The sequence below is a fragment of the Galleria mellonella genome, unplaced genomic scaffold, assembly GCF_026898425.1.
Source record: "Galleria mellonella isolate WM207_F2 unplaced genomic scaffold, CSIRO_AGI_GalMel_v1 utg270, whole genome shotgun sequence".
In the NCBI taxonomy this organism is placed as follows: Eukaryota; Metazoa; Arthropoda; class Insecta; order Lepidoptera; family Pyralidae; genus Galleria; species Galleria mellonella.
This window is the reverse complement of record NW_026442062.1, coordinates 4,208,984-4,231,852: the sequence shown is the minus strand read 5'-3', so window position 1 is coordinate 4,231,852 and position 22,869 is coordinate 4,208,984. Positions and strand designations below refer to the sequence as shown.

Genomic DNA, 22,869 nt, shown 5'->3' with positions numbered 1-22,869 from the left:
TTATGGTTTGAAGTCAAGATCCTCATGACTGCAGCAAATATAATCACATATATATTTAACTCTTTATTGATATATATTGACTTATGAGCTTTATTCACTTAATGCATCTCTTGTCTTCATCCTGTTCCTCATGCGATCCCAACCACTCCACTTCATCTAAAATTACCTATCCAAATGAAGACTTATTACATGTAAGGATACATACAAATCTATAATATTAAGGAATAAAGTTTTTATTTTAATTATTTGTAAAAATGCGCTTTTGCTATTTAATCATTCCCGCCAGAAAATGACATTTTTCTGACAAACGTCAAAACATCTGAAACGTCAGTTATCAAAACGGTCAAAAAATAATTGTAAAAAAATTTGTAAACAAAACATTGATTTGTATTTTATATACTCTCTATTCGGTGATTTTGTAATCGTAAAAAAAAAAAACAAAATTGATAAATTAAACATGTCCAAGGTAACAAACGTAAACTCTAGTTTAGCTTACGAGATACTGTTGTATTTGAATAGCTTTTATTTAGGCATGTTCTTTGTGTGCGAAGTGGCTATGGGCATCTTGAAAGCTATTAATGTATCTTATCCAGAAAACGTCTTACTGACCGAAGCTGGTATATTTTGTGCCCTGTGTCTTGTCGAAGTTATCCGTATTTTTCTTGGCCGAAGGGGAAACTTGGCTAGTAAAAGTAAGTAGCGCTGTAAATATGTTTTACTGTCTTTAACACATCTCAAACTATTTTGATAGTGTCATAAAATAATACAGTAAAGTCCCGTTTATCAAATAGCATTTATCCGAAATTTGCTTTATCCGAGCAAATTTTTCCGAATTATTTTCATATACTTCTTCATATATGTACTCTATCAATCACTAAATTATACTGCTCAAGAGTAGGTAATGTAATGGACTGATGAATGGATGAAATAGGACTCTATTTTCCGCGCTTAGCCTCTCATTTGGGCCGTTGTGCATATGATCAAGAGTAGGTAATAAAATTAAAACTTATTTTGCCCCCACTGCTAAATAAAGTGATTTTTTTCTGTAAGAATGCAAAATAAACTAGCTTTGTTATTCAACATTTAAAAACTTTGGATTTTCAATCATACTTTGGCATCTTTTCAACACATCAACATGAATTTTTCAGCCAAAAACATGTTGGTTTATTCATAACCATATTAATAGCATTCTATGTATGCTCATTATACATATTTCTCAGTATTTATGCATTTTCGGGTTTTCAGAGGACTTCAGTTTTTCAAAATTTTCATTATCTGAACCAACTATTGTCCCAATCATTTTAGATAAATGAAACTTCACTGTAAAGTGGTACATGGATAGGTTAACATATAGGATACTTTATATACTGATTCACATGTGTGAAGCCACAGTATACAGTTAGTATTATAAATGTGAAGGTGAGTTTTTTTATCTCCAGGATAACAGCTTAACCAATACTTATGAAATTTATACCAAATTACCACAGGAACTATTTGGGATGAAAAAAGAGACCTATAGGCCACTTTTTGTCCCAGTCAATTTTAATGGAATCTATATAATATTGCCATGATCAAGAGGCAACTGTTATCAATTTTTTTTTAATTAAAATAAATCTTTTTTCAGAAATTCCTGTTTTCTTCTCAGTTATATTAACTGTGCCATCTGCTATCGGTGTCTGCTACTTCCTCATATACCAAACCTACATCCTGCGACTGGAATACATATGGTGTGCAGTAATGCTTATGTTCCATGCATTAGAACTTGCTTTTGCCATCCTGTTCATCTTTACAGTGTGTAAAAATCAGCAATATGAATAGAATAAGTGTAAAAGTACCTCACTGCCAAGGAGATACTGAATGCCAAATATATGGACTGAATAATACATTCCAATTTTAAAAATAAGTAATCTTTTACTTGTTCTATATTAAAATATGTATCTAACATTTGCCAGTATTATGCTCTTTTATAGATATTAAAAACAATATACCTAACTTAAGAATAGTATGGTAAGTTTTTAGAATAGGAATAATCTACTTTTGTTCTCTCAACTAGTTATTTTGAAGGCAACAAAGTTAATTCAACACATAACTGTACATGAAAATGAAGATTTAATAGGCAAACAAAAATGTAAACAAATTCTAATATTTAGTACACTTGTACTCTTCCAATAATCGTTTTAATACCTGACTTTAACATGCTTGCTGCTATCTGAATCTTTACTACATTTTATGAATTATAACTAGACAGAACACATTTTTATATTATTAATGTAATACAGCTAGTCAATCTTGTATATAACATAATGAAACATTTAGTCAACCTAAAAATAACGATTGTATATAAGAATATTACAAATAAAAGTTAATATACTGTATATATTTTTTAATTTACTTATCTATATCTAAACTAGAACAACACAATTATAATTATTCAGCAATTGGGGGTGTTATATGATCAGGAATTTTCTGACATTCAATTTTAGTAACTTTTAAAGCACAACCTTCTGGTAAATTCCTCTGAATATATTCCAAATATGTATCACATGTGGATCCAGTAAGACGCTGCAGGTGTATGAATCTGAAATATGTTCTGATTTCATACTGGACTTTATGTTTTTTATAAATGTGAACACATCTTAAAAGAGTATGTCTCTCCTTCTCTGCTTTTCTTAACGCCCAACTGAAAAATAAGTGTACATAAATAATAGCAACAGATATGGCACAAACAAACATAATAATTCTTTATTCTTGTATTTCTTGTTTTAAAAGGTCCACAGCACACCTGAAATGTATTTGATGTTGTGGGTGATCATTGGCAGCGGTAGTCACTTACCACCAGGTGAGCCGCAAGCTTGTTTGCCCCCAGTGTTATAAAAAAATAACATCCAAAAAATAAGCTAATAAAACAAAATACACATCAACATAAATAACTGTAATTGTTTAAAATCAAATAAAACAACAGATTCTCCACAAATATCGCCAAGGGAAACAATCACAAAATCTCATACCAAGTGACTGCCAGTAGGTCAATTAAACCAAATTTTTTCTGCAAATTTTGACGTATTGTTTTTTTTTTCTGTAATGTATTATAAATAAGACATTGTGATGTTATGACTATATTAATGGAATTTTACTAGAATTTATGTTAAAAGTAGATATGCACACCATTCGTGGTAAAATATGGAGGTGTAATAATCTAATAACGTACCATCTGTAATACCTATATTTAAGCAAATAAATTATTATTTTAAATTATGTGACTCAACCACAACTGTAAATATATATTAAAATAAAACTACTAACTTCTTTGTAACTTCAATGCCCAAGTGTGAAGCAGCTGCTACACAAAACCATGAATAACTAAGTAGTACAGCAGGGTCAATGCCTCTCATTTCAAGCTCCACTCTCTTATATAATTTATCCAATTCGATCGTAGAAAGTACATTATCCTGAATTTGTGATGGTACAGAAGTTACTGGTGGGGTGGACAAACACCGCAATGCAACAAAGTTTGGCGATACTGTACTTCGAATAGCAGGTGCTAATCTAAACAACCTCTGAAAAACGAAATTAGATATAAAAATATTTTGATGCTTAAGTTTATTTTAAATTACACCGAATTTTATAACCTTACCTTGGCCACATTCATAATGTAGCGGATGACGATCGAGTAATATATACACTAAACCAACCTAAAATAACAACAATAATAAATAACTTAATCGTTCAATGAGAGTAACATTTGATATATACTAATTAATGAAGATATTGCAAAACATTGGGAACATTTATAACCTATACAATTTTTTTTTTTATTTCGATCACAGAATAGAGTCACAATATTAAGCTTTAACCTACTTTTTTTAAAAAGCAATAAAAAAAACTGTAGTTTAATCAATTACTAACTAAAGCCATATGAATATCGATTTAAATTTTAAAGATTCATTCATCTCATTCGATAGACTAAACTCGATCATTACATACGCAATCATAAGTGCGTTTAAGAAAGAGCTGGACAGGTCTATTATTTAATGGGTAAAAATAAATTACAAAGTCGCCTGCGCTTATTAATATACGCTGGCAAAGCACCATTAAAAAATGTTAGGTGAGGATGAAAACAAGTTAATTAGCCCTTCGTATCGAATTATTGTTAAATAAATAAAAATAACAACGACATAGTTATTGTAGAAAGCTAGTTATATTTGAATTTTGGAGGGTTATAAGGCCGTATAACATTTTCCATACACTAGCCTGCTATGAATTAAGAAAAATAGTTACTAATGGATATATCATTAGTTGCTATTTTTTTCTTGCTTTCATCCTCTTTTTACTAATTATATTTGGATAAGAAAAAAATAGTGTGTTATTCTCAATATACTTTTGCTTACCATTAAAAAAATGTCTTAAAATTATGTTTATTGACTAGATTAAGTACTCAAGTATATGAGTATCAACCTAGTAAAAATTGGAGTACTGGAATCACATATTAGTCTACTACTACTACAAATTAACTAACATTGGGTAACGTAACTCTATAAGGTACCGATATAAACTAGAAGGACGTGTTTCCAGAGCCGTTAAAAACTTTTATAAAAAAAACTGCTAAAATCGCAGTGTTGCCAGATTTGGTGTTTTTCGTAATTTTGGGCAAATTATTTTTATTCATGTAAATATGGAGAAATTAAATTCTTGGAGAAATTTTGGTATTATTTCGGAAATTTGGGACAATGGTTTTAATATTTGTTAATTCAAAGGTTATATAATTGTAGTAAAATATATGAATGAATTTATTATACATAACACAGGATGGTATTTGAGAAGAAGAGGGTAAGATATGCTAAGGATAGAAACAGATAACTTTTTTCGTTGTTCATTTTGTAGTATATGATAAAACGCAGTGAAAACAATACAACTTTGTCATAAGATGAAGTCCTTAAAATTGTATCGATTTGGAAATATTTGACGTTTGGGTATAAATCATAATTTGCATGTGACAACCCTGTTTAATGTTTGCCGTTTGCGGTATTTTTATCGTAATTTTCCATTAATTTCTGTATATGTATTGTTAATTATTTAAAAGTGTGTTGTATTGGAATTTGTAACTTTCTATAAAGCATCATGATGGATGTGAAATCGTTTCTGCATTCTTGGACGGCTAAAAAGGGTCTCACACCGATCTTCGATGTCCGAGCTACAGGTTAGTTTTATTTTTTCCTTATTTATTTAGTAAATTACATTGATATGTTAATTAATTTTTTTGTATTTATAAAGGTTTTAATTTTATCTATTATTTATATATATGAGAACTTTGATATTAGTGTATTATAAAAGCACAAAAAATTCGACAGTTTAAACCATATTTTTATTAATCTCTTTCACTTATACGTATTTCGATAATTAAAAATAAAAACATTGTGTGTCAAGTTTACATTACGTAGGTGTTTAAAAAGTATAAATGTTGTAAATAAAAATAGAATTTTTCCAATTGTGTAGGTATACAATTTTACTTATAACCTTTATAAATATTATCACAAGGATTCTTTCATTTTCATTTCAAATTTAGGAGATGATGTGGTTTCTGTACTATGTAGTATAAAAATAAACCTTTTAAATTCAATAATATTTACCTTATCTATTAGACACAATACTATTTATTTGCAAATTGCTTCTTTGAAATTGGTTTTGACTTGTTATTACTCTGAATGCTGCTAGCAAAAGGGAACCAACAAAGTTATGTATATCAGATATACATAGAACTACTTTTGATGATTGATGTTTTTAATGATGATTAATGTTTTTAACTGAAGAGGTGCAACTGTTAACTCATTGAATCTTAAATTACATTTAAAAATTCATAAAAGGAACTGTTTGTATACATTTTTTTTTGGAGAGAATATGCATTATTTTTTCTTAAGTGTCATCTCTCAAAATTTTTTATCTGCTTTATTATAAAAGCAAGTCCTTCCAAAAAAGTTATTACCACGGAAGTGATAAAGATACTGAAAGGTTTTATAGGCATTTGGATGTTTGTTACTCAATCATGCTTAAATGGTTGAACAAATTTAAATGAAATTAGATACATGAGTAGGTTACTGTTTTAATATTATATTGTTATTACAACATTAATCAGATTAATGTTGTAATAACAATATAATATTAAAACATAGAACAATGTAATCGTGATTTAAATGAAATTAATGACAGACATGATAGTAGGAGGTGTTATACCACAGTTACACCCTAACTTAACACAGGATACTTTATATACTAATTCTTGCTGCAGTATTTAATAGTACATAATATATTTGAATGTGATTCAAATGTTTCTTTATGTGTTTGACTAGTGATCTAGTCCACCTGCGCACAGGTATAGGTTTTCAAAATTAATATATAGCTTATGTTACCTTCTGACAAGGTAGCTTACTATAGGTGAAAAAATTTTTAAAATTAGTTCAGTATTTTTTTATCTGTTACGAACAACCACTGGAATTTTTTGTTTTTATAATATTAGTATTGATAAGTATACATTTCAAACTCTGAATAATGTTGATTGGAAGGGAATACTACATAATATTAAGTCTAATTATAATATAAAGAATAAATAAATATTCAAATTTATTAAGTATAGTTTTATTTGCTAGGACCAAAACATCGGCAACGTTTCCTCTGTGAGGTGCGTGTGGAAGGTATATCCTATGTTGGAGCTGGAAACTCCATGACGAAGAAAGAAGCTCAGATGAATGCATCCAGAGATTTCATCAACTATTTGGTGAGGGCAGGACAAGTGGCCGCAGCTGATGTACCTGAGGATGTGAAGGTTAAAACTGAACCAGACAATGGTAGCCAGGAGTCACAATCTATTGCTGGACCAGGTTCAATGAATCAAAGATCAGTTTTTCAGGTAGAATTTATACTTTTTTTTTTTTACCATTGATATGATTAACTTAGTAAACACATATTCTTTATTTAAAAAAATATATAGTATGTAAAATATAAGAAAATACAAAAAAAAAACTACTAAAAATAATGCTTTGTTGTAACATTTTTGGTAGTTTATAACTTTAAATATTGTAATAAAAATAAACACGAAACAGAAGTAGAATAATGAAATAGACCACTTACATATGTCATTTAAAGATGCAACATATACCATATTTTAAGTTAATATTTTATGAACACAAGTTTAAAAACCATATCCATTTTGGTGCAGTAATATTTATGTGATGCTAGAATAAAAATATACAGACTAACAAAATAAAATAAAAAAATTGTTTTGGTAACTAAAACCTCATATATTAATTTTTCTTAAATATCTTCCATGTACAGATTGGGTAAAATTTTATTATATTAGTAAGATTAATTGAATAATTTTCCATAAAAATATCTTTTTGTTTAATATATAATAAGTCATAAATAGTGAAACACGCAAATAATTTGGTTTCCATTTTCATTATTCATTCACAATTTTTAGCAAGGAATGGGTCCAGAAAGTATGGGTCAAGCTTACCAAGCATATGGTGGTCAAAGTGAGAACTACACATACATAGATCGGCTCCAACAGCAGAAGAATGTGGAGGAGGCTGAGGATCTAGATGTCAATGCCAGTCTCCATGGAAACTGGACAATGGAAAATGCAAAGTCAAAACTGCATCAGTTTATGCAAATTAATAAAATCAATGCTGATTATATTTATAAGGCTGTAGGGCCTGACCATACACGGTTTGTGATTATTGGCTAACTTACTTTTTTTACATATAGAAAAGTGGTAAACAATTCGATTCTAAATTTGTTTGCATTAAGGTTTCCAACCTTAATTCACTTTCATGGAACATCAATTTATTATAACTCAGTTTTAAAGTTTTTTTATTGACCTTTTTAGGATAAATTAATCTGTTATAATCTATGTATATACATACACAGATTACATATACACATTCAGTTCTCTGTTATTATAGAATAACATAGGTTTTTCTTTTTTTTTTTTTTTAGAGAATCGTTAACAGCTATTTTCCTTTTTTTACTTTTGTTATTGACATATGAAAAAATTTAAATTGAATTACATAGGATCAATTTTTTTTGCTTCTAGATTTATTATTAAGGCTTATAAATTTATTCAATAGGTTGATATTTTTTATCTTTGAAAATCCTAGTTTACACATACGAGGTCTGTCCGGAAAGTTCGTATAAAAGTGTTCTGGAATGCGAGAAAGAGGAGTGGGGAGGCCAGGTAAGCGCAGGACCCCTTCCTTATGTCCCTAACAATGCTTCAGTGTTTGGTTGTCACGCCATCTGTGAAGTTAAATATATAAGAGCAGCGCGTGTATCAAGTTTCTCTCGAAACTCGGCAAGAATGGAACATGAACAGATGGGGATGATGCTGTGAAGGAACCAACCGTCCACAAGTGGCTAAAAAGATGAGAGGGCAGATTCAATATTCAAAATGACGAAAACGTGGAAAGAATTCGAACTTGTGTTAATGGGGACCGTCGTTTAACGGTCAGACAGGTGGCTGAAGAGCTTAATTTGGGCAAAACCGTGGTCCACGAAATTCTAAGAAACGAACTTCAAATGAAAAAAATTTGCGCCAAGATCGTTCCCCTCGTTTTTGAGTAAAAATTCCATTACGGTGACCGAACACCCCCTATTCGCCGGATTTGGCCCCGTGTGACTTCTTCTTGTTCCCAAAAACCAAATTGGTACTTCGGGGGCGGCATTTGGGGGATAAATGAGATAAAAAAAGTTGTTGTTTGGCACAAGTGCATTATGTCACAGGGGGAGTACTTTGAAGGGAGAAAACATTTATAATAATTGTAAAATAAAATTTTTAAAAAACTTTTATACGATGATATATAGTGATGGAACAAAGAAGCAGAAAATCAAAATGACAGCCAAAGATCACTAGATGCTTCCTCATCTGGTTACATCTATATATTGTTGTTTTGTTCTAGAAGGCAATGGGAGAATACATATAATATGATGATAATGATGCAAAGAAGAAAATAGACATATATAGCTTTATTAACTATAATATTAGCAATAGCTTGAGTCTGATGTTTAATAAAAGTAATTTTATTTTGTTATAGTTCAGGTGTAAATGAATGGTTTTTTTACCACTTATCTATAACCTAGAATTTAATTTGTAACTGACTTAATACAATAATTTAGAACCTTAATATTTTTAAATTTCGTAATGTGTATTATGTTTCTCACTTATTATTTTATTTTCATTCTTGGAGTGGATGTGACTTAAGAAATTGATATATGTTTGTTTATAATAATGTTTATTCTGTGTTTAGCTTATCCTAACATCTTATATAGTATATTCATTTGTCTTAATTTTATTATTTTGCACTTATTTCGTAAGCCACTGGTTATTCATCATTTTTGAAAAATCAATGGCTAAAAATTGTGAAAAATAGTCTGGAAGTGGGGCCAAATGGTTGGCGGCTGATTTTCACTTTCGATTTAAAGATGTTTATTTCCATGCAGTGATTTGGAAATAAAATCTTATTTTGTGAAGTTGAAGCAAATGATGCAGACCATATGCAATATTTGCTTCACAAAACATTCTCAAGATTACAGAATAAAACCCAAGACTGAAAATATTCTATACTCATAATAATGTTATGTTCTGTTTTCACTGAAAAAAAATTAAAAATAACAAATAATTTAATTTTAATTGCATGATTTTAAAATAAGTTGTTACTAATATTGTTATTATACTTATAAATTTGACATGATTTAATGTGACATATTTCTAATTCATTTTCTAAATAATTTTTCATAGAAAAGTATTTGCTAATGTAAAAGAAACGTTGAAAGGAGATCACCATTGATAGTCTTGGGTTTTATTTTGAATACAGGTGATGCTTGAGATCTTCAAGTTGTATATTTGACCACAGTTCCAGACTATTCCATGCTCACATACCTCTGTCATGTCTAAATGGTAAGTAATTCTTTAATGTTTATTTAACATTCATATTTTAATTATTTGTTTACAAACTAAATGTCATGCCATATATAAATTAATATAATTGAAGATCGTCTTTCAAGCTTCAGATGGAATTAGTTTGTTCAAAAATGACAATATAAATTAATTTTAATATGATTTGTAATCACCATTAAGGAAATCTGAAATCATTGGGAGTTAGCAATAAACAGTATATGGCATCTTCATTATAATAGAAAATTTTGACACCAGAGGATGACATCCTCACACGAGTAGTAGTATAATTGTTATTATCTCTTTTTAGGTCGTATTCTGTGTATTACTGGGGGGTTTCAGTATTATTTGTCACATGAATAAGTTTTATCTGAAGATTGAAAATTTACTGCTTTCTAACATTATAGCTAAAATTACAAAAAAAAAACAATATGTTCTCTGCCTAAAAATAAAGTAAAAGTATATATATATATACCTTGGATACTTTTTTACTTGAATATTGAATGATGCATTCATCACCGCTTTCTCTACATTTATCATGATTTGTAATGTCTTTGACTATCCCATCATGAATAACAGTCATCTTATTGATGTTTATGTTTTCAATTTTATAGGAGTTTCTGTTGCGAGATGACAATATACGTCCGTCAACTGGGAAGAAACGTGACCGGCCGCGAGACCGCATCCAACAAGCAAACGGCCAGCAAGTCTTGTGCGTTATCGCTCGTGCGTCAGTTGTATCATCTTGGTGTGATTGAGGCTTTCAGCGGCACTCTCAAGAAAGACAGGTGCGTTTTTAACTTGTTTTTAGATGTACCAATATAAGCCACAAAATGTTGAAACAATATACCATCTTTATTTGATAAATCACTACTTCAGGTTCAGTAACAGAAATTAGGTATGCCAACAAGTTGCCTTTTCATTCCATTTATCTGCTAGATGGACTGTCGCATTGTATCCAATTCACTTAATTTTGTTTGCATGAGTTCATACTTTTATTGTTTAATGAATGAATCATTATTTCATACTTGATACTACTTGTGTGCGTTTAATAAATGTAACTAATTTTTCATGTACATGGTTCATTATGTGTTTATAATATACTATTTAGCAAACACACCCTTTAACTGACTACAGGTCATAGCATAAAATCAGTGTTTTGTCTAGTAAGGACCTGTAAACTGAATTGTGACTTTCTTGTGGTTCTACAGCACATACATATCATAATGTTGTAAAAATTGTGATTTCTTTGTAAAATTTTATGTATGTGACTGGAGCTTACAAATAAACGTTTAATATTATTACCAGATTGCATTGTAAACATAAAATTGATAAAAATTTATAAAGGCTCCACATATAAAATGATTTTGTTATTTTGTTAATATATTTAGATCATCAGAAGGCATAATGAAGCCTTATCCAGTGGCAATAAGTCCTGAACTTGAAGAACAATTGGAGGAGGCATTGAAAGGTTAGTGTTTTTTTTTCCTTGTATAGTCAAGTTGACCAATTTTCGTATTTTTCTTAATAATACTTACTAATATTATAAATTTGCCATTCTAAGTTGTATAAAAAAAAATAGAGATAATACAGACAATCATATTTTGGTATGAACATTCTTATACTGTTTTTTTTTTTTAATGAATAAAGATGCAATGATGTACCCACTTATGCTAGTATATATAGCGGTTTACCAGTGCAGAAGGAAACAATTGACATGAAATCAGGTCAATTGTCCCATCTCAGCGAAGCTATGGTTTCTAATGAGGATCCCGTGTAAATAAACCAGACAAGATGTATTGGTAGCAATGTGGATTAACATCTCCATTACTCACAACTCCCAGCTGATATGTTAATAAATTCTTATTATAGAGCTCGACATTGTCCCCGTGGACGTGGAGTCCGCTCGTACTGAAGCGGTCGAAGGCGAAGAGAGCCACGGAGTAACGTTACTGCAGTTGGACCGCGTGAAGGCTATGCGCGAGGCGCGGCCAGCGCCCTCTGGTGTGGTTTCCTGGTCGCCGCCCCAGTCTAACTGGAATGCATGGACCGGGTGCAATATCGGTAAGTGATGGAAATGGAATCTAATGGCATCACAAAGTACCTTCAGTGATTTAGTAAAGTGTGTTTTAATTGAATGGTGATTAATTCATTCTTGAGTGAAATCGTCTGTTTTTTTTTTTTTTTTGTTAGATATATTGATTATCTCATAATTACATAAAATAAAACAATCTAAAACTCCGAACTATTTTTAATAGATTAAAGGCTATTAAAGAGCTTATTGGATTTCCTAATATGTAGATATATTGTACTTTGTCCATCATTGAACTTATAAATAGTCTGATATATTTATAAATTAAAAAAAAAAAAACTTCAAACTTTAAGATTAGGGAATTACATTTTATGAATGACAGTATTGTGAAATATATATTTTTATTATTTTAGATGAGGGGCCTCTTGCCACAACTAGTTTAGATGAAATCAGTTCTGATTTGGAGAAAAATCATAGAGAGAAGATTCAAAACAGTCAACTTTATCAAGTAAATATAATTCTATTTAAATAACAATTTATTCATCTACAGTTGTAACAAACTATAGGTAAATTTAAAAATCGATATTTACACCGTTTATATTTCGTTTTTAATTTACGTTAGTCGTAAATACACATTTATGTTAAAAGATAGTTGAAAAGATAACTGTTGAGTTTCTTGTAGTCTCTTCTCTTCCAACAGATAAGTAAGGCTTTGTATAGCTATCAAACTAATCTTTACATCATTTTAAATATGTTTTTTAATCTGTATTTAACAAAAAGAACTATATATATACATATATAATACCTATATTTTAATTCTTAGGAGAGTATACGCGAGCGTGAACAACTGCCTGTATACGCGATGCGATCCGAGATTATGAACGCAATCAATGACAACTCTGTTGTCATTATTAGAGGCAACACCGGCTGCGGGAAAACCACACAGGTCAGTTTTTTATTAGTGTCCAATTCAAGCCGAGAGATTGACTTGTTTATATATCTGTATAATGTATAATATATAATCAGTAATATTTATGGTAAATGATCGAGTAAATCCTTCTTTAATATTATTTATATAGAAGTTGATACCAGAGGGCGACACCCACATTCACATGTGTAGTAGTAATGTGTTTTGGTCTTGGTTACGCAGAAGTTGTTAACACAATTAGTAAAATAATAAGTATGTAATCTCCTTCCTTACTCAATTATCTTAATAATCTTTAATGACCCCTCATCGTCATCATGTCGACGTAATATATTTTGATTAATATTACATAAGGAATTTCTCGTAAAACCAAAAGCTTTTTTTTAAATTTAATGACCTTTATTATATCATGATTAGTTTTGGTTTGAAATGTTTATATATATACACACACATCTACACACGCACTCACGCACGCAGATATAATATATTACATTTTATTCTGATTTATTAACTCTTATTTTGTATTATATTGGAAATCTTTTTTTGTACATAAATTATAATTATTCATTTTCATTACTGTAATTTGTATTTTTATGGATATGGAAGACCATGATCTTTTGATACAGTCATTATGACTTTTTAGAAGTTCACAATCACGGTATTTGTATCTTACTATTTTTTTTTTTATTTTGTGAATATTTATCGTTTTATTATGTGTTTATAACATTCAAAATAAATGTTGACATCAGGTGTGTCAGTTCATCCTGGATGATTACATCGCGAGCGGTCAGGGCGCGTGGGCGAACGTATGCGTTACGCAACCGCGTCGTATCTCCGCAGTCAGCGTGTCCGAGCGAGTCGCCAACGAACGGTGCGAGGAACTGGGAAATTCTGTCGGGTACGTACACAATACATACGTCGTAGCAGTTTGTCATACAACATCATATTTATAGTAAATGCACAAACAAATTAAACTCATTCTACATTAATGGTAATACGATTCATCCAGTGCGACGTAATGCCAATAAGATGTATTAGCGTTACATCAACCGGATTTAATACTGAGAGTAACAAATTGTGAGCAATTTAAAAAAATGTTTACTATTTAATATTCTCGGCCACACTACTCAGAAGATTGATCGCGGAAACTGTTTGATTGTCGGCCTATCAATCGACATAAGGATGTTTAGCATAATTTTTCTATTTGATACACCATCCTCGGAGGTTTGTCTACGTTAAATGTTTGCGGTGGTAAGTATTGGATGCGATTGGTGGTTTGCAGTCGAAAATACGCTGTGACGTTAGTCTTAATATTTTTTGTTTACAGTTACTCGGTGCGTTTCGAGTCCGTTTTGCCGCGGCCATACGCTTCAATCATGTTCTGTACGGTGGGCGTGCTACTGAGGAAACTGGAAGGCGGCTTACGCGGTGTCAGCCACGTGCTTGTCGATGAGGTAAAGACTACTGGTAGTAGATGTAAAATTTGGTTTGAAAATCTAATCTAAAAAAGACTAATAGGCTATATTAGTGTACCACGCTGGCTAAGTAGTATAATATAGTTTTATTTCAAGTTCTTTTGCACTCGTATGTCGAGCTTTATTCCTATAATTTTTTTACAAAATCTTGGAACTATTTGACTTGGAATTAACCGTCGTCTATAGACGTGAATACCAGTATATATTGTGACGCTCATTCATTACCATTCCTGATGTATACCGTATTGTACCTTCGCATCTAATTATTTCACTGCCATATTTAAACTTATCTTTATTTAACCTTTTAACCTGTATTTAAACCTATGGGGAGGGGATATTTTAGTTAAAAATGTATACTATAGATCAGGGGTTCCTAAACTTTTAACGGAATATCCACCAAATATCTTTTATTTTATGGAACCCCATATCAAACGATTACAAATCAAAACTACTGTAATTTAAATAAAAACAAAAGCTTTTATTAGGAATATTTTAAAAATACAATACTATAGTTTCCTTTCATTTTTAATGTGAAGAATGAAAGTGTTTCACTGTATAAATAATTTCGCGAAACCTTGATGAATTTTTTATAAAACCCCTGGGTTCCGTGGAATCTACTTTAGGAATCGTTGCTATAGTCCATAATTGTGTATGGCAGGTGCACGAGCGTGACGCAGATACAGATTTCGCGTTGATCCTCTTGCGCGACATGGCGCATACGTATCCTGATCTCCGCATCATTCTTATGTCCGCCACCGTCGACACCACTCTCTTCACCAATTACTTCGGAAACTGCCCGGTTATAGAGGTATGCAATATCATATTACATATCATTATTTGATTCATTTCTTAATATACGTGACTTTAAAATTGCACGATATCGCGCCGCGCTCCGGTGATTTATAAAAGCGGCCAATGATTTTTTTAAGGTGTTTAGAAATTAAAAATATAAATTCAGGTTTATTTATTTATAAGGCACGTACTTTTGGTGGGCATTATAGCTGTGATATTATAGGTGCCCGGCCGCACATTCCCTGTCCGTCAATACTTCTTGGAGGACTGCATCCAGCTGACCAATTTTACGCCACCCCCTGACACGCGCAAACGCAAGTCGTCAGGCAAGAAAGCCAACAAAAATGACGACGATGATGATGATGATGAAGGTAACTTTTTTATTATATTGTTATTTCAGTTACCTATTTATAAATTTGAATTATCATCAGTAAGTGAACTTTATAAATCTATAAGCATTTGTATAATATATTATGAAAATGTTATGTTATTTTTTAACAAACTAATTTTGCTAGCATATTGACCTTATATACTGACAATAATGAATGGAATGTAGTATTACTATTCAAATATTACAATTATTCAAAAGCTTTATTATTTTAACACAGTTCCATTGCACATTATTTTACAAATATTTTTTTATTTATTTTATAATTATGTGCAGGGTGTACATTTCGTGTCATTATAGTGTTTTATAGCTACTTAATTTACTTTATAATAAAACAGGCCTCGGTGCCGACGAACAAGATGAAGACTTAAACAAGAATTGTCAACTAGGCTCTGAATACAGTCCGGAGACTATTAACTCGATGAGACAGTTATCTGAAAAAGATGTAAGTACATAAAGCTGTGTTTACAATTATAAGAATAAAAATTTTTAAAGAACATTTTTTTTTTATTCGCAAATAAATTAATGTCTTGTATATTATATTGAAAAGTTTGTTTCGTTCTATAAATGATATTGTTATTCATTAAAATCCCCGTAGAAAAAATTATGTGTCAAACATAGTAGTATTTAGGGGGCCGGTTATGCAGCGCCCACTTTACAATCGTCTGGTGCCAACCCCAGCGAGAGAAGCTTCGCAGACATATACCCCTTATTTAGGAGGCCAGTCCCCTCCCCCCCTTTTAATTATAATTATATTATTATTAAAAGTAATATAAATATAGCAATTGTGCCAAACACACTCTCACAGCTTTTATAACTCGCCTTATTTATATGTATTAATCCAAGAGACATTTTTATTATATTACAATTTATCTTATTTTTAATTTAATTAAAATAATTATAAAAGTTATTTTCCCTCACAGCTAAGCTTCGAGCTAATCGAAGCTATACTACTGCACATCAACTCATTGGAAGGAGATGGTGCTGTACTAGTGTTCCTGCCGGGCTGGAATTTAATTTTTGCACTCATGAAACACCTCACCCAGCATAGGATCTTCGGAGACACATCTAAATATATTATCCTGCCATTACATAGTCAGATCCCAAGGGATGACCAAAAGAAAGTGTTTGTCACACCCCCACCAGGCATTATTAAGGTAAGTTTTACTTAATAATATCTGGATTTCAAACGGAATTTTCTAAACAGATTATCAACTTAACTGTATTAACTCAATAAATAGGTAACCATTTTTTTTATATATATAAATTAGAATGGAAAACAAGCTGATGGAACATTTGGTGGAAAGTGGTAGCCGTCGCCTATAAACTTAAATAGCACCATAGATATTTTAGATATATAAAAATAAAAAAGGCTTTTGTATTGATTATTATACTTTTTTTTTATTATCAACAGGTTATCTTGTCAACGAACATCGCAGAGACATCTATAACAATTAACGACGTTGTGTATGTGATTGATTCATGCAAAGCGAAAATGAAATTATTTACATCACATAATAACATGACTTCGTATGCTACCGTGTGGGCTAGCAGGACCAATTTGGAACAGGTAATGACTATTCAGATTCTTAGAATCATTACTTGCTAAACATCATTCATCATTACCAAGTTTTTGAATATTACTATATGTGACTGTATAAAAAAAAATGGTGTTATTTGTTTCTAATATAGACTGTGTATTAAATTGAATGTATAGTAAAATGCTGCGAAAATCTATTGAAAACTGAACAAATCTGTCATTTATTTCAAGAAGTTTAACTTAACATATACTAACTTATTCTTGCATAGTTATAATATTACCTTTCGTATTTATTCTTTCACACATTTTATCTAAATTAATTTATTATTATATTCTATTCTTGGGAAAATTATCGCCAAGAAAAAAATATGCTATGTTATTGTAGCGTAAAGGACGAGCGGGTCGCGTCCGTCCCGGAGAATGCTTCACGCTGTGTTCGCGCGCTCGCTACGAGCGACTAGAGGAACACCAAACTGCCGAGATGTTTAGGACACCACTGCATGAACTCGCACTCAGGTATCAGACATAATTTAATAGCATATTGCCATGAATAATAACAAAATAGTTGTAAAATTATTTTAACAGACTTCGCTAATTTGTAGTATTGGGTAATTATTATAATAATTAAAAAAAAAATGCTTAAAACTATATTTGCTAATGGCATAGATGCATTTGTCGACTCTGGACATTGCTGTGAATATATTACTTAATATGCCCACATTTAGCCGAGTATAATGAGGGGTTGAGCTGGCTACTGTCACCTAGTACTCAGAATATTTTTGGTATGCTGATGTTATTTTCTATTATCATAGAATTACTTTGATAAATATTATTTGGCATACAAAATCATACAAAAGATCCATACTCATAACCTTTTATTATTTCCAGCATCAAACTTCTCCGGTTGGGTAGCATTGGTCATTTCCTATCGAAGGCCCCTGAACCACCGCCATTGGACGCGGTGATTGAAGCGGAGGCACTGCTTCGCGAGCTAGGATGCCTCGACCCTTCTGCTGGGGATGCGCTCACTCCCCTAGGAACTATTCTCGCCAAGCTGCCCATAGGTATACATAACTTAGTCTATAGACTTCTTCCTTACTAGTTGTCTATCTGTATACGTCTACATGAAGCATTGCGTTCAGAATTGTTATGATTAACGGTTTGAAATTGTGAGACAATTGGTTGTTCCTTAAGTAGTAATAGGAAAACTGGTAGTAAATTAAATGTAAATAAAATACAGAATAAGCACCCTAGCCAAGATGATATATTAGATAGTAGATTGTAGGTTGGAGTTAGAATAGATAGCGTATATTAAAATTGTAATAATATAATAAGTAGTTTACATGTACATAAGATGGAAAAAAATAGTTAAAAGCCTGGAAATTAATATCCAAGGCCGGCGTATTATAAAAAAAAAAAACTATACATTCACAGTGGATTAACCATCAAAAAAGAAGGAGGTTTTCAATTCAGTTGTATTTTTCTTTTTTGTTTGTTACCTCGTAATTTCGTCATTAATAAACTAATTTAGAAGATTGTTTTTTCAATTAAAAGTATATACTTTCTTATTAGTCATTTCATCAATCATTTTAGTAGTTTGGTTTTTAAATAAAAGTATTTTTTTTTATAAACATTTTTATGAATAAATGTAGTCATAAGCTCTTCATGTTACAGAGCCACGACTGGGCAAGATGATGGTACTGGGCTTTGTGCTTGGTGTGGGCGACGCGCTAACCACGATGGCGGCCAACTCGACCACGTTCCCGGAGATCTTCGCGCTGGAAGGCCGTCGGAGGCTTTCGATGCACCAGCGGGCGCTCGCCGGAGACCGCGCCTCCGACCACGTCGCTATGCTCAACGCATTTCAAGTAACTATCCTATACAAAAATCACAGTTTAAAAAAATTATGCATCCCGAATAATTATGTAATCATGTGGGATATGGCAAATGTGTTACACTTATCTCAATCCTATGCTCCAAGTGCTAAAAGTGACTTTCAAATAATACTTGTCACACGCCTTGACAGAACAGTATATCCCATATTGTCATATAATCATTCAGCACATATTGAATTTATTTACCTCTATCAACCTTATGTACAAGGTGCTAAAATTGATTTTCAAATAACGTCACTACGGTCTACATTGAATTGTAGTGTTAGCTGCAGTTAAAAAATTTTTGTAATGGATTTCAGATGTGGGAGAGAGAGCATGCCAAAGGAGAAGAACAAGAAATAAAATGGTGCGAGTGGAAGGGTGTACAGCAAACTACATTGCGTGTGACATATGAAGCTAAATATCAACTCATGAGTGAGTAAAAACTTGTATTAAAAACATATGCTTGTTTTAACTATTTAGGTTGTCATGACTAATTTTCCAGACATAAATCACAATGGTTTCACGGAAGACCATGTGGACGTTTACCTGACAGGGTATATTGTTAGCAATGGGGTCACTATTAACAATCCCTTCCTCCCATTTATGTATATTTCTGTATCTTTTCAGATATCCTTACATCAGCTGTTGGATTTTCGGAGGAGTGCTGCATACCACAGCGGTGGAACCCGAACGGTCCTGATCCAATACTGGATGTGGTGATTGCACTCATGGCCATGGGGCTGTACCCTAATGTCTGTTTGTATCAAGGCAAACGGAAGGTATACATATTTTCGAATAATGTTTAGAGTAGATATAACAATCATTGTGATTTGATATGATTTTTAAAAATTTATGCCCATCATAATATTCATTTTAAACTGTCTTGTAGTCTATAATACTCCTATAATTAAAAGTAATAAACTTCATCCTCTTATAATCTATTGTGTAACTTTATTCTGCATCAAACATACAAATATATGTTTACATTTAAATGTTACACCCTTTTCTTAAAAAAAAAAAATATTTTTTTTAGGTGCTAACCACAGAAGGCAAGCCCGCTCTAATCCATAAGACGTCTGTAAACTGCAGCAATCAAGAGCAAAAGTTTCCTTCGCCGCTGTTCGTGTTTGGCGAGAAAGTGCGGACGAGAGCGATCAGCTGCAAACAAACCACCATGGTCGCGCCATTGCATATTCTTCTATTTGGTAGCAGAAAAGTCGAATGGGTAAATATTAGTTTTTTCTTATATAGAAATAGTCACAATGAATATACCAAGCCTAAAGTTAGTGGTAGCAGTATTCATCTAATTAAACAACTTTCCCTAAAGAGCTCAGTCAAAAACTTGAAATATATTTTATAGATTTTCGGACATATCGCAGATTGATAAGAATAAAATACCTAGCTGTCTCTGCGACTTAGTTTTCGAAACACAAATTGAAAAAAAAAATTAGAAGATTGAAGATAGAAATTACCAAAAATATTTTATATTAAAAATATATATATATATATATATATATATTTTTAAAGTATATATTTTTATTTTTAAATTATATATATAACATATTTAAATTAAAAAGATCTACAATTGCCTAATAGCCATAGTTCTGCTTAGTTCGGTAGTAAATAGTACTGTAAGATGAGTGGATTATTGATCAGTAACTTTTTTTCCTGGTTGATGTCTGGTTTGTCATGTCATACAAATAATAATGTATATTTCAGTGTTATGCAGTAGATCAACAGTAGCACAAAAAATACATTTTGTAATTTGAATATCTGTCACGTATCAGGTGGACAATGTGGTCCGTTTGGACAACTGGCTAAACTTCGATATGTCTCCGCGGTCAGCCGCGCTAGTGGTGGCCCTACGGCCGGCTATTGAGCGGCTTGTAGAGCGCGCCGCCTCAGAACCTGATGCTGCTTTGCAGTTTTCGCCCACTGAGCAGAAGGTCAGTTTTTTTTTATTTCATCAAGTTATGGCAAGAGATATCTATACACTTTAAGAATGAACCAAAATATAAATTGGTATATCCATACACCACAGCGATTTCCACTTTGGTTTATATTTATGAAGGTTTTTTTAATGGATGATTAAAGAATGATAACCCCGCCTGCGCTATCGGTATACACCGGCGGAGCACCAGTGAGGGATGATAAGTGAAAATTAAAGAGCAAGTCAGTTAGCCCAGCGTTATAAATTATCCTGGAATTCAGCACGATAGTTTTCATGGGAGACTACTTGGAGGTCGACCTGACGGGGTATATTATTAGTAATGGGACTGGTAGGCTGCATTACTAACAATCCCTCCCCCCATTTCTGAAGAGTCAACTATAGACTGTGAGGCATTTGTTCTCATACACAAAATATACTAAATCGATTAGGAAAGTCCATAGGCTGTGCTTCTCGCAAAGCTAAAGTAATTTATATTAATAAGAGATATAATAAGTTTTTATTTACAACCATCTAGATTAGACTGTAACAATATAGTAAAGCTATAAGTGCATCACAAACTGAAAATTTCGGGGAAACTTTTGATACTTGAAATACAATGGATTTTTTGCTCGTGATTTTTTTTTTGCTGTCATTGTATTATTTGTGGTAGTTAACGCGAATCACACAACTGCCGCCGATGTAGCTTTGGTATTGGGTTAGTTTTTTTTATTTACTCCTATTAAATTTTGATTTTCAGGTCCTTAACTGCCTCAAAGCTCTCTGCGTAATGGATGCCGGTGATTACAATATCCACCGAGAGACTTCCATACCTACATTTAGACCAGACGGGTCAAAACGAGGCTCCTACAGAGGATGGGGAACAAGTGGGCCCCGTGGTGGATTTGGGGTTGGTAGTTATGGTAGCCAAGGCAATAGTAATTATAGTGGAAACCGAAGAGGCTTTGGCGGAAATAGGGGAGGTTTTGGCGGGAATCGGGGAGGTTTTGGCAATAATCGAGGAGGTTTTGGTAATAATCGAGGAGGTTTCGGCGGTAACCGAGGAGCTTTTGGCGGCAATCAAGGAGGTTTTGGCGGCAACCAAGGAAGTTTTGGCGGTAACCAAGGAAGTTTTGGCGGTAACCAAGGAGGTTTTAACGATAATAAAGGTTCCTCTTGGGGCAACTACAATCGTGGCAGCGGATTTAGAGGCAGAAGTAACCGTGGAGGCTGGCGAGAAAACTCGTGGTGAAAATCTCAATCATTCCTTGTCATAGACAATTCTATGTTAATTTTAAATAATCTAATTATTAAAGTTATAAATAAATACATCTAATAAAAATTATCTAATTTCATTTTACTTCTGTAGTTAAATATTTTACATAATGACAGATCTAATGGCTACTTAACAAAGTAACAAATTTAAGGGATATCACAGGCCAAAAGTATATAACAAATTTTGTTATTCAACAGGATTTTGCACAACTATCAAAATGAATTCTTTATCTGGTGCCACCATCACTTCACTTTTCTTGCTTCTAATTCTTAAGAATGTTAAATCATTTGAAGGGTCCAAGTCTCTGACGACAGCTTTCGCCTTGTCAACCAACGCTGTCATGAGTCCAGCATACTGGACGGAAACATGGTTGTCCAAAGTTGTTTTGATGGGAATACCTTCGCCGTTGACTACTATAACGCCGGCTACGCCTTTATGGGTGGAAAGCTTACGAACAGTCTCTTCAGCTTCGTTTGCCATTTATCTTGGGTTTTATTTGTAAAATGCGCAGATGTGTAACATATCAATGAACGTTGACGTTTATTAAAAACGAAATTTGAATAGGAATTTTTTTTTATAACTCAAGATGCAAATTGTTTGTAGATTTACCTTTCGAAATAGTTTTAATAGAATTCAAGAAATGGATATGCACCTTATAGTGTATGGTATGGATACTAGTATGCTTAGATTATTT

The 22,869-nt window shown here is 32.1% G+C and overlaps 4 protein-coding genes across 5 annotated transcripts; 2 read left to right on the top strand and 2 right to left on the bottom strand.

Annotated features, from left to right (window-relative positions):
• The first annotated feature begins 352 nt into the window (after nt 1-352).
• LOC113514563 (transmembrane protein 216-like) lies at nt 353-1,903 on the top strand. The gene is made up of 2 exons (XM_026898659.3): nt 353-692; nt 1,625-1,903. Exons 1-2 carry the CDS (start codon nt 458-460, stop codon nt 1,816-1,818), a joined length of 429 nt encoding a protein of 142 aa, XP_026754460.2. The 5' UTR covers nt 353-457; the 3' UTR covers nt 1,819-1,903.
• A 465-nt stretch (nt 1,904-2,368) lies between these two features.
• On the bottom strand, nt 2,369-3,850 carry LOC113514562 (28S ribosomal protein S10, mitochondrial). The gene is made up of 3 exons (XM_052895325.1): nt 3,635-3,850; nt 3,304-3,557; nt 2,369-2,680 (listed from the first exon to the last, which is right to left on the bottom strand). Exons 1-3 carry the CDS (start codon nt 3,647-3,649, stop codon nt 2,428-2,430), a joined length of 522 nt encoding a protein of 173 aa, XP_052751285.1. The 5' UTR covers nt 3,650-3,850; the 3' UTR covers nt 2,369-2,427.
• A 1,148-nt stretch (nt 3,851-4,998) lies between these two features.
• LOC113514561 (dosage compensation regulator) lies at nt 4,999-22,244 on the top strand. Of its 2 annotated transcripts, XM_026898655.3 has the most exons (23): nt 4,999-5,197; nt 6,642-6,901; nt 7,472-7,719; nt 10,558-10,731; nt 11,335-11,414; nt 11,816-12,007; nt 12,389-12,483; nt 12,799-12,921; nt 13,650-13,798; nt 14,228-14,354; nt 15,034-15,183; nt 15,391-15,538; nt 15,894-16,000; nt 16,479-16,712; nt 16,970-17,125; nt 17,481-17,611; nt 17,984-18,159; nt 18,770-18,963; nt 19,290-19,404; nt 19,600-19,751; nt 20,006-20,197; nt 20,760-20,918; nt 21,660-22,244. In XM_026898655.3, exons 1-23 carry the CDS (start codon nt 5,119-5,121, stop codon nt 22,149-22,151), a joined length of 3,933 nt encoding a protein of 1,310 aa, XP_026754456.2. In that variant the 5' UTR covers nt 4,999-5,118; the 3' UTR covers nt 22,152-22,244. The 2 variants fall into 2 exon arrangements, with proteins under 2 accessions (XP_026754456.2, XP_026754457.2); XM_026898656.3 differs by lacking the exons at nt 4,999-5,197; nt 6,642-6,901 and adding an exon at nt 9,864-9,946 and having other exon boundaries at nt 7,683-7,719.
• LOC113514564 (dynein light chain roadblock-type 2) lies at nt 22,236-22,751 on the bottom strand. The gene has a single exon (XM_026898661.3). The coding sequence runs from the start codon at nt 22,653-22,655 to the stop codon at nt 22,362-22,364; it is 294 nt and encodes a 97-aa protein (XP_026754462.1). The 5' UTR covers nt 22,656-22,751; the 3' UTR covers nt 22,236-22,361.
• Between the last annotated feature and the right edge of the window lie 118 nt (nt 22,752-22,869).

Excerpts from the sequence above, each read along its gene's own strand:
- LOC113514563 (XM_026898659.3), top strand. The coding sequence starts at position 458 with ATGTCCAAGGTAACAAACGTAAACTCTAGTTTAGCTTACGAGATACTG. Across the intron at positions 693-1,624 it reads GGGAAACTTGGCTAGTAAAA|AAATTCCTGTTTTCTTCTCA; the intron begins GTAAGTAGCGCT and ends ATCTTTTTTCAG.
- LOC113514562 (XM_052895325.1), bottom strand. Across the intron at positions 2,681-3,303 it reads GGCATTGAAGTTACAAAGAA|TTGGGCGTTAAGAAAAGCAG; the intron begins GTTAGTAGTTTT and ends CTTATTTTTCAG.
- LOC113514561 (XM_026898655.3), top strand. The coding sequence starts at position 5,119 with ATGATGGATGTGAAATCGTTTCTGCATTCTTGGACGGCTAAAAAGGGT. Across the intron at positions 13,799-14,227 it reads GAACTGGGAAATTCTGTCGG|TTACTCGGTGCGTTTCGAGT; the intron begins GTACGTACACAA and ends TTTTGTTTACAG. Across the intron at positions 19,405-19,599 it reads AGCTAAATATCAACTCATGA|ATATCCTTACATCAGCTGTT; the intron begins GTGAGTAAAAAC and ends GTATCTTTTCAG.
- LOC113514564 (XM_026898661.3), bottom strand. The coding sequence starts at position 22,655 with ATGGCAAACGAAGCTGAAGAGACTGTTCGTAAGCTTTCCACCCATAAA.